The 14,318-nt window shown below is 42.1% G+C and overlaps 2 protein-coding genes and 2 non-coding genes across 53 annotated transcripts in view; all 4 read left to right on the forward strand.

Annotated features, from left to right (window-relative positions):
* Nucleotides 1-1,071: 1,071 nt before the first annotated feature.
* Nucleotides 1,072-6,819, forward strand: nifk (nucleolar protein interacting with the FHA domain of MKI67). The gene is made up of 6 exons (XM_085765389.1): nucleotides 1,072-1,276; nucleotides 1,756-1,884; nucleotides 3,272-3,380; nucleotides 4,649-4,860; nucleotides 5,800-5,859; nucleotides 6,151-6,819. Exons 1-6 carry the CDS (start codon nucleotides 1,148-1,150, stop codon nucleotides 6,352-6,354), a joined length of 843 nt encoding a protein of 280 aa, XP_085621515.1. The 5' UTR covers nucleotides 1,072-1,147; the 3' UTR covers nucleotides 6,355-6,819.
* On the forward strand, nucleotides 3,019-3,150 carry LOC146964660 (small nucleolar RNA ACA64). Its single transcript, XR_015034677.1, has one exon. It is a non-coding gene; the product is annotated as a small nucleolar RNA ACA64 (small nucleolar RNA).
* On the forward strand, nucleotides 5,903-6,033 carry LOC146964661 (small nucleolar RNA ACA64). Its single transcript, XR_015034686.1, has one exon. It is a non-coding gene; the product is annotated as a small nucleolar RNA ACA64 (small nucleolar RNA).
* A 1,920-nt stretch (nucleotides 6,820-8,739) lies between the features above and the next one.
* The window catches only part of clasp1a (cytoplasmic linker associated protein 1a), a 132,727-nt gene continuing 127,148 nt past the window's right edge, over nucleotides 8,740-14,318 (forward strand). For all 50 annotated transcript variants that reach the window (XM_085765174.1, XM_085765175.1, XM_085765181.1 and 47 more), the window contains exons 1-2: nucleotides 8,740-8,892; nucleotides 12,090-12,823. In XM_085765174.1, the coding sequence (XP_085621300.1) occupies nucleotides 12,626-12,823 (198 nt within the window). In that variant the 5' untranslated portion in view covers nucleotides 8,740-8,892; nucleotides 12,090-12,625. The remainder of the gene's footprint in view (nucleotides 8,893-12,089; nucleotides 12,824-14,318) is intronic.

Raw genomic sequence — 14,318 nt, forward strand, 5'->3', positions numbered from 1 at the left:
TAATTTTGAGATTTTGGGCTATTTGTCTTTCTTAACACGTTTTTTTTCAGAAAAGTCAAAAGAAATGGTAGAAAATCCACATTAAGGTGGTTATTTTACTTCATTTTGTCTCTTTTGTCTGTAGATTTCTCCTAAATTCACCACAAGTGAACATGCTATTGTGACATACTGTGCTGTGCCTGTTGTCTGACCCATGTCATGTCAGGTATCATTGTAAAGCTCTCTCTCTCTCCTGAACAATTATGTTGGCTCCTCCGTATCCGCAACCAATCATAAAAGTACAATTTACATGGAATTTTACACGTACATGTTTTCTCAAAATGAGTTTTTCCTCAGACTCTGATGTTGATATATCATTCATAGCCTGATTTATACAACATTTTACTCCTAAAAACATGGCGATATTTGAATTTTTAGGGCTGGTGATGAGTATTTTCTCATTTACAGAGTGATAAAAAGAGATATCCAAAATCCCCTCTGTAAAAACCTCTGACTTTAGTATGTCAACAAAATAAAACAAGAATTTTGAAAGTGGCTTTATCCATTGCTCAGTTTTCGGTTCTGGAAATGTATGCAAATCAGCGCATATTTAATGAGATATTGCCTAATTTACATATTTAAACATACAATTTGACAAAACTTCTAATACAAAAAATATTTGTCTTAATGTAAGTGATAAACTTAGGAAGTTTCATGGTGATATCTGTTAGTTAAAAATTTTACCCTATTTACCTGTGGTGTTTCCCCGGGCTTCCTATCCATCTTGGACGCCATCTTGAAAATGACACCTTTCTAGTGGTCAAACTTTGGTAAACTTTTAGTATGTTATTAAGGTCATCTAATACTATAAAAAACAGCTGAGAAACCTTTTGTTAGAATTTTTTTGGGGTCAAGTCATATTTGCACCTGACTATACATTGTCCGTTGCTGCGAGCCTCCCTCCATCCTCCGCGGCTGCAGGCGGCGCTGCGGACAGCTCCCAGCTCCCAGCTCCCAGCTCCACGTTCACCGAGCTTTGTCGGTCTGTCACCACCACATGGTTCAACCGGATGTAGAGAGTAGACCAGCAGCAGCGTGGCTAACACGGAGCTGCATGGCGGTGTTGTATTTTCCACTGTACAACTGATGAAGCTATTATCAAACCAAAATGACTGAGAGCCAAGCAGAGACGACCTCTCAGCCCGCCAAGGAGCTGCTGGCGCTCAACCCGCAGCAGGAGTCCGACTTCAAGAAGAAGGTCCAGGAGGTGAAGAAGAGGAAGAAGAAGACCGGCAAGGTGAGACACAGCACGAGGGACCTCAGCTCACTTAACTTACCCCAACTCTAGTTACATCTGTCTATAATCTGACACACAACTGGACACACTACACTACACGAAAACCCTCGGTCATTTAAGACTTGTGACGCAGTGCTCTTTTAAGCTAGCTAGTGTTTCCATAGAGACCGGTAAGTTAACGTGGTGGCCGGTTGCGTCGAAACTCCACACGGTCATGTGTTTTATGTTTGACCAGTAGAGCATCATAAACGCGGAGAATGAGAGAGAAAATGAACTAAACCCTTACAACACAAGCAGAGGTGATGCTAGAGAATAAACACATAGAAAAAAAATGAATGTTCGGATAAAAATAACGTTTAATCATGTCACAGTGTGTTGTATAAGATGTATGAAGGCCTATCTCCCATAAAGATGGTGTTTCATTAATGTTCATCTTGCCCGTCTAACCTTGTCCTTTGTGGTTATATTGTGTGTTTCAGGCCTTCAGTCTGACTCCGGGGGTGATCTATGTGGGCCACCTGCCTGTGGGCCTGTTTGAGCCTCAGCTCAAGACTTACTTTGAGCAGTTTGGGAAGGTGTCGAGACTCAGGCTGTCCAGGAGTAAAAAGGTAACACTGATGTTTTAACTTGGGTTTTCATGGTTAATTTGTTGAAAGTTGACTTCATAATACTAGATAAGACTAGTGAAGGGGAACTGTTCCAATGGGATAATTTAGCTGACAGTTCCCTTATACCATCATCTGCATCTCCCACCTGAAGACATGAAAATAGTTACAGGGAAAATATTATATGACCCTTCAATAAACGGATAAACAAATAGAAACTCAAAAAAAGAGTAAACTATCAAGCATGTGTTTGTCTGGGAGGGGGGGGGGTCTCATAATTAAGTCAAGGCAGCAGAAAGGGAGATTCCAGAGCAGTTAGATGAGGAAATTCACATTCATAGTTCAGTTCAAAGCTTTATTGTCCCTCCAGGGGAAATTTAATTTGCAGTGACAGTGCAACTAACACAGCAACAATAATAAATAGACAAACAGTGACATAGAACAATGTTGCAGAGTACAGCACAACCAAACTTGATTTGAACAATCCTAAACAGAGTAAGAATAGAAGTATCAAAAAGTCTGAAAGATGCCACAAGAGCAGTGCATCTAAGGATTGTGCAATTTGATTGCACGTGGGACAAAGGGAAATGTATACCTATCTGTTCTGCCCTAGGTAGCTTATATCTCCTTCCAGACGGCAGAGAAATGAATTCCTCCAACAATGGGTGAACAAAGCTAGACAGGATGGACCGAGCCTTCTGTAAGACTCGTCTGTCAAAGATCTGAGCTGCTGCATGCCAGTTATCTTATTGGCTTCTCTCACAATTTTAAACAGACGATTTTTGTTTTTAACTGACAGGTTTCCATAAGTTCCAAAAAGTTAAAACTGACTCAATAAAAGATCTATAGAACAAAACCATTAAGGTCTTATCAACATTAAAAGATTTTAGTCCATGCATAAAGTATAATCTTTGCAGGTCCTTTTTGTGAATGTTGAGGTATTGAGGTCACGTCACGTGTCAAGTTTTTATCCATTATCATATCATAATCATAGGCCACAGAGTGATGTACTGTAATCATTACAGAGTGTCTGGGGGTTGGGTTCATTAGATATCACATCTTTTCCAGTTTTGAAAACATGAATACATCTTTAATCCACCATGAATGTGAGGGCACTGATTCCTCTGTCATTATGGCTTAGACTGAAAATGATCTCAGATATCTATCAGTGGTCTGAGATCAGATAACTGAGCCTACAGTATTGTGGCGCGTTAAGCTTATTACCTGCTCACCCATTTGCAGAGTGATAAAACCCATGTGCCAACAAAAGTCCAAAGAAAAACAATATAATTCAGACTCTGGAAGTTGGATGGACCTGAGTCCAGTGCAGATGTTTGCTGTGGATTTTTTAAAAAAATATCTAACTCTGTGTCATGTGTTTTCCTTGCAGACAGGTGGAAGCAAAGGCTATGCATTCATAGAATACGACTGTGATGAAGTCGCTAAGATTGTTGCAGAGACCATGAACAATTACCTGATGGGAGAGAGACTCATTCAGTGTGAGTATCATTATAATGTCATGTCTGAATACAAACAGGACTGCTGTTAGTCACCTGACACACTCAGGGGACATTGTGTAACTTCTCCTGTTATCTATTCACGAAAATCGATTATTTCATTCAAAAGTCTGTTTTTCATTAATCAGTAATCAGCAATCAGCCCCATCAACAAAGTGAAGTGTTCCTTTCAGCTCTGAATTAGCCGTTCATATCATTCATATCTACATGGAGCGGGTAAGCTCGGTGCTGGCTGCCATGTGGTGTCTCCATGTCTTTACGTTCAGTGGCAGCGTGACAGTAGCCTCGTAAACCAGCCTCTCGCGGAAGTGCATTTCATTTCATTCCGAGGGAGAGTCTGGCCTCATCCCCATTCTAAGCGTTTGGACTGAAACCCTCAGAAGGCCGAGCCAATCAGCGTTGCCCGCTGTGATTGACACAACACGTTGGCCAATCAGGGACCGACTGGTGCAAAGCCCCGTCACTACACCAACTTGCTGATTGGCTGAATGGGGTTGTCTGTCAACGCTACTACCAAAGATATTAAACCGTCTTTGCTACTACTCCCACCCAGCTCCCGCCCACCCCAAACGCTTAGAGGGGGGATGAGGCCAGACTCTCCCGAGAAATGAAATGAAATGCATTTCCGCGAGAGGCTGGTTTACGAGGCTAGCGTGACGGTAGGAAACCACGGAAACTCAGCGGAGACACCGGAGCTGTCGGCTCAGGTGGAGGTGGCGTCTGTGAAAAGTCACCGTGGTAACGCAGTGAGGAGGAATGGAGCGTTACACTGATGCTGCATTCACCTGCAGTCGGGCAGACGGCCGTCGGTAACAAACCAGATGTCATTTTAGTTACAGAAGTCGAGAGAAAGCCGGTAAAACGTGGGTCAGGTAAACAATACGACATCGCCATGACAACATATTGTCACGTGTATTGTTTTGCCTCGTGCTGACGGACCACTTGTTTACACAGAGGCTTGTTTATGCCGTTACGTGCAGCGGCTGTCGTCCGTCTGCCGTCTGCCCAATTTCATGTGAATGCAGCATGAAAAATACGATTGAGTTGCTTTGTGATATAGAACCGCAACGCTAGATGGAAGGAATTCCTACACATTGTACCTTTAAAGCATGGCACTAAAATAAGGTACTAGTGTTTAGGCAGTTGCATGTTTATTCTGGTAACATGAACTGTTAGCTAAAGCATTATTTCTCATGTGTATTTATATGTTTAATAAGAGTAGATAAAATAAATGTGCTGCTGTTTTGTAGGCCATGTGATTCCACCAGAGAAAGTGCACGAAAAGATGTTTGTCGGCTCCCGGAGACTGTTTAAAAGGCCGTCGCATCCTGCCGTGGCGCGCTACAACAAGAGTCGCACGGCCGAGGAGGTGGAGAAGATGAAAGGCAAACTGCTGCGGAAAGAGTCCAAGCTCCGCAAGAGGCTGGCAGCGCACGGCATCGAATACGACTTCCCAGGATTTGTAAGTGTTTCTGACTCTTGACTGACAGCTTTGCCTCTGGGTTGACATCATCCAGTGGCGGTCCATGACTTTAAAAGTCCAACAAATGTTTCCAAAGTCACCAAGTAATCAATATCGATCAAAATATTAATTAGGGATGCACAGATCCAGCTTTTTCCTGGGCTTAGCGTATTGGCAGATAACCTGATATGGATCCATTACCAAAGTTTTTAAAACATTGTTGCTCCGTGTTTGTTGTCTACCAGCATGCTGCACGTGCTGCTGACACCTGATGCATCACAAATGTACGATGGACATACATCAGCCCCATTATCTAAATCTAGAGCTATTTAGTCAATATCTGGGCCGATAATCAACCATAATATTGGATTGGTGCATCATATTCATAATGGTTTTTGCCACAATTGAGCAGCCCTAGTCACATGTAGTACATTGTGACACATTATAGGCACATCACAATAAATTAGAATATCAATGGAAAAGTACATTTATTTCAGAAGTTCAATTCAAATAGTGAAACTCATATATTACATAGATTCATTGCACACAGATTGAAATGTCTTTATTTTAATTGTAATGATTAGGGTTTACATTTAATGAAAAGCCAAAATTCATTATCTGAAAACATTAGAATATAGTGAAAAATTCACTATTGCAACATAGGTGGATTATTATGTTTTTATTTATTCTTATTCTATTTCATCTTATTTTATTCTGTTATTATTTTGCTTTTATTTTAGTCATATTTTTATTCATCTTGATTCTCCTATGTATATAACATTATTGATTTTCCCTTACTATTCAGGAGTTTGTAATGGAGAAAAATTTCCCTCCGGGGATCAATAAAGTAATTCTGGACCTGAATCTTGTTTTTTTTTAATAATGTGTTTACATCATGTTTACATCATGTTAACCTCTGTGCTCTCTTTGCTGTTTCAGGCTGCTCAGGTGCCTCTGAAGAAGAAGTCCTCCGACCCCATGAATGCGTCAACGTGCAGTGTAAGGAAGGACAACACTAATGTTTACATTGAGCTGTGGTGGCACAGACTGAAAATGAACCCAGGTGTTTCAGTGGTCTGGGTTCAGATTACTGTGCCTACAGTAATGTGGTGCGTTAAGCTTATTGCGTGTGTCTCTCTGTGGCTGCGTGATAAAACCCATGTGCCGACATACTGCGTCAACTCCAGGGAAAACCAGTGTTAAAATGAATGGGAAATGTTATAATGAAACAAACTGGCATCATTGAAGCACCAGAATGAGAAAATGATGAGCGTCTGTGTTCCATTTCAGGACACCACCCCGGTCTGCACGCCCTCTGTCCTGGAGAGAAGGAAGTCCATGGTCGTCGACGACGACGCAGATGATGAAATTATCCTTAAAATTCCAAAAGCAGAGGAAGATGAGTGCTCCTCGGAGGAGGAGGAGGACAGTGAGGATGACGAGGGTGATGACAAGGAGAGCGAGGAAGCCTCTGAGGAAGACGCAGAGGCGTGAAAGTGAAACTCTTGACTGTTTCACTGTGGACTGAAGCTGTCAGAGCAGAGACGTGTACATCAGGGTCATGTATGGTCTCTGATTCTCTTTCAGAGTGAATGGGACAATTATGAACTGTGTTCAGAAATCACAGTGTTTGTCTCTGTGTGTGGAAGCCACACAGAAAGGGCTTCTCATGGGCTTCCTTCAGTTTAGAAAGAAGCCTGTGTGAAAGATTCCACTGTAATTGTGGGTGTATTGTGAGCATCATGAATGGTGCTCACAATAATCATCATAATGAGTCTGATTTATGGGCAACGGTTGTGCCAGGACGTCTTCGACTATAATATTTTCCCCGTCAGCCTTTGAGCAGACTCTGTGGCTCAAGTGTGGATTTAAAATGTCAACTATGTGGTGTCACTTGTCCAGAAGTTTGGTTGAATTTACATGAATTATGACCTTTGATAATAAACAGAGTATTAGTCAAAATGTGGTTGTTTCAGTTCATGGGGTAAGCACTCAGACACAGATATTACTAGCAAGGCTTTCACAGAAGATCGATAGAGAAACTACAGGTGTTAAGATGACTGATGGGGCTTTAGTTTCTGCAGTGGCACACACTCATCTTTAATGGTATTAGCAACACTTGTTTTTTCTATTATGACAAGTTTATTAAAGGAGCTTTTCTAAGATTTATAGTGACTGCATCGTCAGCCTTGGTGTTAACAGTTGTTTCCTTGTTACAACTCAAAACTTCATTCCTTCACTCACCACATGGTGTCCCCAGTGGTGGAAAGCACCTTTAATACAGACTGTCTTTTACTGCAGTTGGTGTGCTCTCCAGCTAGCTCTGCCCATTTTGTTTTATCCTTCAATTTTTTCTATTTTACAGAACATTTCTTGACATGGTTTCATAAAATAAGTGAGTGACAGGCTGTATAGCAATATACATTGCAATTAGTAGTAATAATAATAAAAATAGATAAATAAAAATAAAATTAAGAAAACGGCAAGAAACCATGTTTGGCTACAGAGAAAACTTACAAATAGCCTCTCAAGGAGCCTGCTGTATAAAAAATAATATTTCACATAGACCTTGAAATAATAAAGATATATCATTAAAGTTTTAGAATTTGAAAACACATGGCAATAAACATGAAGTTATGAAAAATTATGAAATAGATAAGATTCTGTATTGTTTCTGTTAGCTGTGAAACGTTAAGTAAAATTTGGGACATGCATCAACTTCTTTGTACAAACACTCAGATTTGAGTTTTATTCCCTCTGTGGACACATGTTCATGAGTTCATCTACTCATTAAAGGCCTATTCAAGTAAGTCACCTTGTAGAAGCCAGTGTTCACAAATGACAAATATTTGGAACAGGTGAAATAAGTCTGTGCCTCAAGATTCCAGTGGCTCATTGCTCATTAAATGTTGTATCGTGGCGGAGGGAAAATGGCCTCAGAGCCAAATTAAAGTGTCAGAAATCAAAGTCATGACTGGACTGAAGGTTTCTGAGGAACAAACACTGCACAGACTGGATCAGTTGTCTCCAAAGCCTGATCCGACTGAATGTGATCACACCATCAGATGATCAATACATCAAGCTGAGCTTCCTGAGAGATAGAACATCATGTCTATTTTTTCTTCTATAGTTTTTATTCATCTATAGATTCATTTATATTATAGGCTACCTTTATTCATTTGTACTTTTTACTGTCTTTGTGGGCACAGTGCTGCTTGATCGTGGGTCATATGCCCTCAAAGGGAGGGGGGTTTAGATGGGTTTTTCTTCCTCTTTTCTTCTTTTTCTGTCATGTTTTATCTGTATAGCACTTTGTGCATGTGCTCGAAAAGCGCTATATAAATAAAAAATATTATTATCATTATTAGAAAAGTTCATTTATTTCAGTAGTTCAATTCAAATAGTCATGACACACATACTGAAATATGTCTTGTCTTTATCTATTTTAATTGTAATGATCATGGCTTACATTTAGGCTAATGAAACTCCCAAAATCAGTATTAAAAAAATACAATATGATGAAAACCTGCAAAGGTTTCTATCTATCTATCTATCTATCTATCTATCTATCTATCTATCTATCTATCTATCTATCTATCTATCTATCTATCTATCTATCTATCTATCTATCTATCTATCTATCTATCTATCCATCCATCCATCCATCCATCCATCCATCCATCCATCCATCCATCCATCCAGTCTATGGACGCTGACTCCATGTGTCCAGCAGGTGTCACTATCCGCTGACTTATACACATCCATGACACGCAGGTTTTTTTTTTTTTTTTCACATTGCCATGCGACAGTTTTCCAAGTGCCAACATCATCCCTGGACGGACTGCGCATGCGCACGACGATCCCATTCTTGTCCTGCAGGCAGGCAGCATTCCGGGTGGAGAGAGGGAGGGAGAGAGAGAGAGAGAAAGAGAAAGACACGGAGCAGCACCGAGGCCGTATACACTGTTTATTTACGAGCAGAAACACGAGCCGTGGGTTCCGAAACCAGCCTCGACGCCACAGCAGGACATGGTGAGTGGACGTGTGTGTGATGTAGAGACACCTCCTCCCCGTCTCTCTGACACATTTCAGTCTTTTGTGGCGCCTGTGTGTGTCTGCCTGCCCGGCTGTGGACTGACGTTTCATTGAAAGGAAAGGAAGGGCTCCGCTCGGGGCTAGCTTTAGCTTTTATCCCTTTACACGCCTACCCTCTGTCTGTCTGGGGTTTATTCATATCTGTCAGGTAACGGGGAAAGAGCAGCGTGGCCGTTTCATTGTCCGTGGGGGTAAAACACAGGGCCAGTTTTTAGTGTGTGACGTTCACGGCGGCTGGGAGCTGCTGGAGCCGGAGCTCAGCTGCCCTGCGTCTGGCTCAGCTAGCAGTGATGGTCAGGCTGGGAGCTAGCTGGAGCTCAGCTAACGCTGCACAAAAGCAGAGGTGTGTGTGTGTGTGTGTGTGTGTGTGTGTATGTATGTGTATGTGTGTGTGTGTGTGTGTGTGTGTGTGTGTGTGTGTGTGTGTGTGTGTGTGTGTGGCAGGACAGATACCAGGCAGATCTGTGTGACAGAGAGGAGCAGCTTGTCAAAGTTGTTGTGATAACAGAACAAATGATGGTTATGTTTAAGGTGGTATGTTGATGAAGCAACTGTAATACTGGTGACACATCTACATGATCACACCTTTAGATTCAATAGTGAACAGCTGATGCTAATATATAATATACCTTCCTACCACAGGACTCAAGACTTATTTCTTTTACTAGCAGCACAGTGACCCCCTAACTTAAAATTGCAGGGGCGCAAGCAGAAAATTTAGGGGCAAAGCAAATATTCACATTTGTCTCATTATTCACATTTTCATTCATTCATCAAACACTGGCCACTTGTAATGACAGATAACAGATTCTTTGAGTCACACCTTCCATGTGTTAAAAGAAAAATAGCAAATTTACTGGTCACACATGCAAGTAGATGAAAGATTTACTTGCACTGCATTCAAATTTTAGGGGCAAACACCCCCATTGAGGGGCAGTCTGGAGCCCTGCCTACTGCTGTAATGAATTACACCTTAATTACTTCCTCTTATACACACACACACACCCTCACTTAAATGTCTGCACACACACCCATCTGCATTAGATGTACAGTTTAAGTGTCAACCATTGCTGTAGTATGTCCCACAGTATGGCAGTAAGAAGGTCGTAGTCCAGTGAATCTGGCTCCTTCAACTCATGCAGGTTTGGTTTTCACCTCCCAGAACAAAGGCCCGGCCACATCTGATAGGGGCTTGTTTAACATTCCACTCAGGGAAGATAATCCTGTCACACACGGCAAAAAGGTACGAGTAGTTTGAAAGGGAAGGAGCCCCCGCCCCCCGCCCCCCCCCCCCTCTCTCTTTACCCCCTACCAGCATACGGTAGGATGGAGCGGTCTGGAGCCGGGGCCGGTAAACAAATTACAGTGACGTCCTTGAGTCATATTCGGTCGGAGTTGCTGCTCCTGTGTTTCCATGACAGTGCCGGGTAGTCGGACTGAGTATTTGGAGCTGTCGGAGAGGAGACGAGGGGTGTGTGTGTATGTATGTGTGTGTGTTTGGGTGAGGAGATGCATTCAGGGCCTGTCAACTGTCATGTCGTTTTCTTTTGTAATGTTGATTTCCCTACAAGTCTTGACTCCTTGTGAACACTGGTGGTGTGAAATTGTTGTCTAAGCAGTTTGGCTATGACTCTAATTACAGGCAGCGGCTGTGTTTCTTCCTGGCAACATTAATTAGCAGAGTGCCGGCCGATTTGGTTTACACTACGGCCGGAAGTATTCAGTCAGACAGACAGACAGACAGACAGACAGACAGACACCCAAACATTACAACGACATGACACGGATGCACATCTCGCTCCCAAACCATGATGATGATGATGATTTATCTGCTGCGGTAGAAGGAAAGCTCCTCCGGCAGGTTTTGGGAGCCGGTGGCAGGGATTTGCTTCCATTCAGTGATAAGAGCATTAGTGAGGTTTGGCAATAATGTTGGGTAATAAGGCCTGATTCACAGTCAGCTCTCCACTTCACCCCGGAGGTGGCGGATAGGCTTGAGCAATATTCAAAATGCAATAAAAGTGAAGAAGAAGAAGGTGAAAAGAGAGATCAGTCAATGAATTGATTAGCGGATTTGACTGAAAGATATTCACATCATTTTCATATGCTATACATTTCCATATCAGTACTTGTTTTTAGTTTTGTAAAATCCAAAAAGAAATATGATAAACACTAGAAAAAGCATTTCTAAGAATGGAAATGGTGTGAATGCTGAAAGCAGCTGAATGCTATTGCTGAAGCAGTGCTGAATAAGCTGAAGAAATCATTGAAACAAAGTTGAATTAGCTGAAGACGCTGCTGAAGAACTGTTGAAAAAGTCTGACGCTAAAGCTGAAACAAATGACTTGAAAGCTGAGAGATTAATGCCTTTTATAAGGGTGAAAATAAATGTTAAAAAGGTAGAAGAAAATGCAAAAATCCTGCATCTTTAAGATGTTTAACAGTTGAAGAGTTGAAATCTGCAGCTAGCCCGACAGGAAGGAAAACTGATGAACCAGCAGTAACACAGCTGAAGCGATATTCAAAATGCAATAAAAGTGAAGAAGAGGATGATGAAGAGAGATCAGTAAATGTATTGATTAGTGGATTTAACTGAAAAATATTCACATCATATCAGTACATTTTAGTTTTATAAATCCAAAAAGAAGCATAATAAACAGGGTTCAGACTGTAGTTGTACAGTCTCTTTACCACCAATCAGCAGCCAATCATCAGGGTTATCTGATCTCTGTCCAGTCATGGTACATGCTTATTGGTTCACCAGTGCTGATGAGATTTAGTCACTGCTTATTGAATGACAAAGCATTTTTCCCGTTTGATACTCAGCCGCACAAATATCAGCTTTTACTGCTTTTCATTGACGGTTTTTGGACAATAAGACATGGATTAACTTTTGAACTCGACGTTATCCTGTGATCAGGTTAACGCCAGTAGATGAACTGCTCTTTTTTTACCCACTAATCCTAAACTTTACTTTAACCTCAAGACTGTGACATTATGTCCAAGCGATTAAGATTTAAAGAGCGCTTTCACCTATAATCAGCACAATCACTTCTTATTATATGTGTAATTCAAGGTAATTTGATAATGAATTGACTCTGTCCTGTTGTCTGCTGTCCTTCCTGCTCCCTTAGGGCTCTCCAGGCCAGATCCCGGGACAAGTCATGGATCTCTAAGCTAGTGCTCTCCATCCGTTTCCATTTGCTGCCTCGCCTGCTGCCTGCCTAAACCGCCTCCTCTTACCCCTGCTGTAGCGGTTTGGCTCAGGCTCCTCTAAGAAAAGAAGAGGGGGAAAAAAAAAAAAACTGAAGTGGGAGGGTGTAGTAAACTTTCCCCAGCTGCTGTCCAGACACACACATGCTGCATTGCTGCCATTCCCCAAGCCCTGCTCCATCCATCCCTAGGGCACGGCCACTAGCCTGCTAGCGTGCTAGCACTTGGCACAATAAGAAGGCCAGTGCTTGGGTATATAAAACAAAATACAAGCGCCTGTCTATTTTCTCCCTTTCCCCGAGTCAATCAGCTACATCTTCCTAAGTAAAGGCTCCTTTTGTCTGGCTGTCACTCCCGCTGCTTTGAGCAGTGGAAGCTTGCTAGTAGCCAGCAGAGTCAGTCATTCAGCAGGGCAGACTGAGGAAGCCAGGAGGGGGGGTGTTTATCAGAGGCCAGGATGACGGAGCCCAGCATGGAGAACTGTCTGGTCCAGGTCCTGCAGAAGGACGTGGGCCGGCGGCTGCAGGTGGGACAGGAGATCATCGATTACATTTTGGACAAAGAGAAGTCTCACGACCTGGAGCAGGACCAGACGGCGCTGGACAAGATGGTGGACGGCATCGCCAGCTCCTGGGTCAACTCCAGCAACTTTAAGGTAAATTCCACCAACCAAGTGTCGGAGGCTTTAATATAAATAAGGTTTTTTTTAGTTATGATTTCATATTTGCATTCTGTTGAATACCAAAATGTGTTGCTGCACTCAGGCCTCTTCAATTAACAACTCATTTCCCACCCACTGACACTTTCCTCAGCACTGTGGGCTGACTCTCCTCATTAATGTCAGTGATGGCGTTGTGTTTACCAGCGTTGCCTTTCATTAGGTTTATATGGAGCTGTCTGTCACCTTGGCTCATCTAATGGTGATTTATGCTCATCTTTGACACAAAGCACAGTAGCTTTAGTTTACCAGCTCCATAATGTGTGTTTTGATTTGGAATCTTGAACCATTAGAAGATAATATTTGTAGTTGTTTCATCTTAATGTTTGATCTCCACTCTCAGGTTCAGATAGAGAAGGTGAACATAGAGAACCCAAACACTGCACAGCTGGTGTTAACATCTGTCTGGGGTCAACTCGGGCTAAGTTATACAGGTGTGAATGCAGAATGCACCCAAGACTACTAGTATTTGCATTTGAGGTCCGATCACTAAGTCCACATTTGGATGTCTGGGCAGCTCAGTGTCTGCATACAGGATGTGTGTGTTTCTCTGTGGACTGAAGCTTTGATACTTTCTCAGTATTTATATAAAACCTGGACCTGCTAACTTGTATATCCAGCTATACAATGAATATCAGCCATTTCAATAGGTGAACACTTTCCTCACCCTCCATATCAAGTTCCTGAATACAACCCTGCTCCCATTGTGAGCTGGACACAGAATCAAGCACTTCCATGTCATTGTACGGCCGTATAATGATCTCTGTTCTGTTTGCTTTGGGGGGAATTTCCAGTTTTTCTTTCTGTTTGCTATTTGCTAAATGCAAAAATGTCCTCACGCGGCCGAAGCCTCACAACATTATTGTTTCTCTTTCGGCGTGGCTCGCGTTCCATTCTGTGATTGACCGTGTGTTATTGTGGACTTCAATCTAGGGCACAGTTTTTTATCTGACCCTGAGTCGTGGTCACGTCAGCAGTTTCTTTCCTTGTGTCCACCGGCCACAGGTTGCTTTCTCTGCCCTAACTGTGAGAGCACATTGTTTTTTTTTCATTTTATTCAACTTTTTCCTCGTAAAGCAGATGCATCAAGGACAAGATATAACATAGCACTAGCAACAGTGCACAAAATACAGACACTTAAATCTGACAAAGGAAAAAAAACATAAAATAATGGTTAAAAAAAAAAAAATAGTAATAAAGAAAAGGAAAAAATAAACAACAAGCATTCAGGGAGTCCAAGGACAATAGTATAATACATGATGAAGCTCTAATTCCGTGGTAGAATATGCTGGTTTTGCTGCTTGTGTGCCCAAAAATGTCAGAGATCTGTGTCTGAACAAAGCTGGACCTGCCCCCAGTGCCCTACATACTATAGCACACTGTGTTTTTTTTTGTTTTTTTCTCTCTCCTGGAGTCTCTGCAGCAGTCTGCA

The sequence above is a fragment of the Trachurus japonicus genome, chromosome 21, assembly GCF_045865225.1.
Source record: "Trachurus japonicus isolate A0001 chromosome 21, Traja_1.0".
Classification (NCBI taxonomy): domain Eukaryota; kingdom Metazoa; phylum Chordata; class Actinopteri; order Carangiformes; family Carangidae; genus Trachurus; species Trachurus japonicus.

What these genes read in the sequence shown, in the direction of transcription:
- nifk (XM_085765389.1), top strand. Translation starts at nt 1,148, where the DNA reads ATGACTGAGAGCCAAGCAGAGACGACCTCTCAGCCCGCCAAGGAGCTG. An exon ending in GGAAGAAGAAGACCGGCAAG is followed by an intron (nt 1,277 to 1,755) that starts GTGAGACACAGC and finishes TGTGTGTTTCAG; the next exon opens with GCCTTCAGTCTGACTCCGGG. An exon ending in GGGAGAGAGACTCATTCAGT is followed by an intron (nt 3,381 to 4,648) that starts GTGAGTATCATT and finishes GCTGTTTTGTAG; the next exon opens with GCCATGTGATTCCACCAGAG.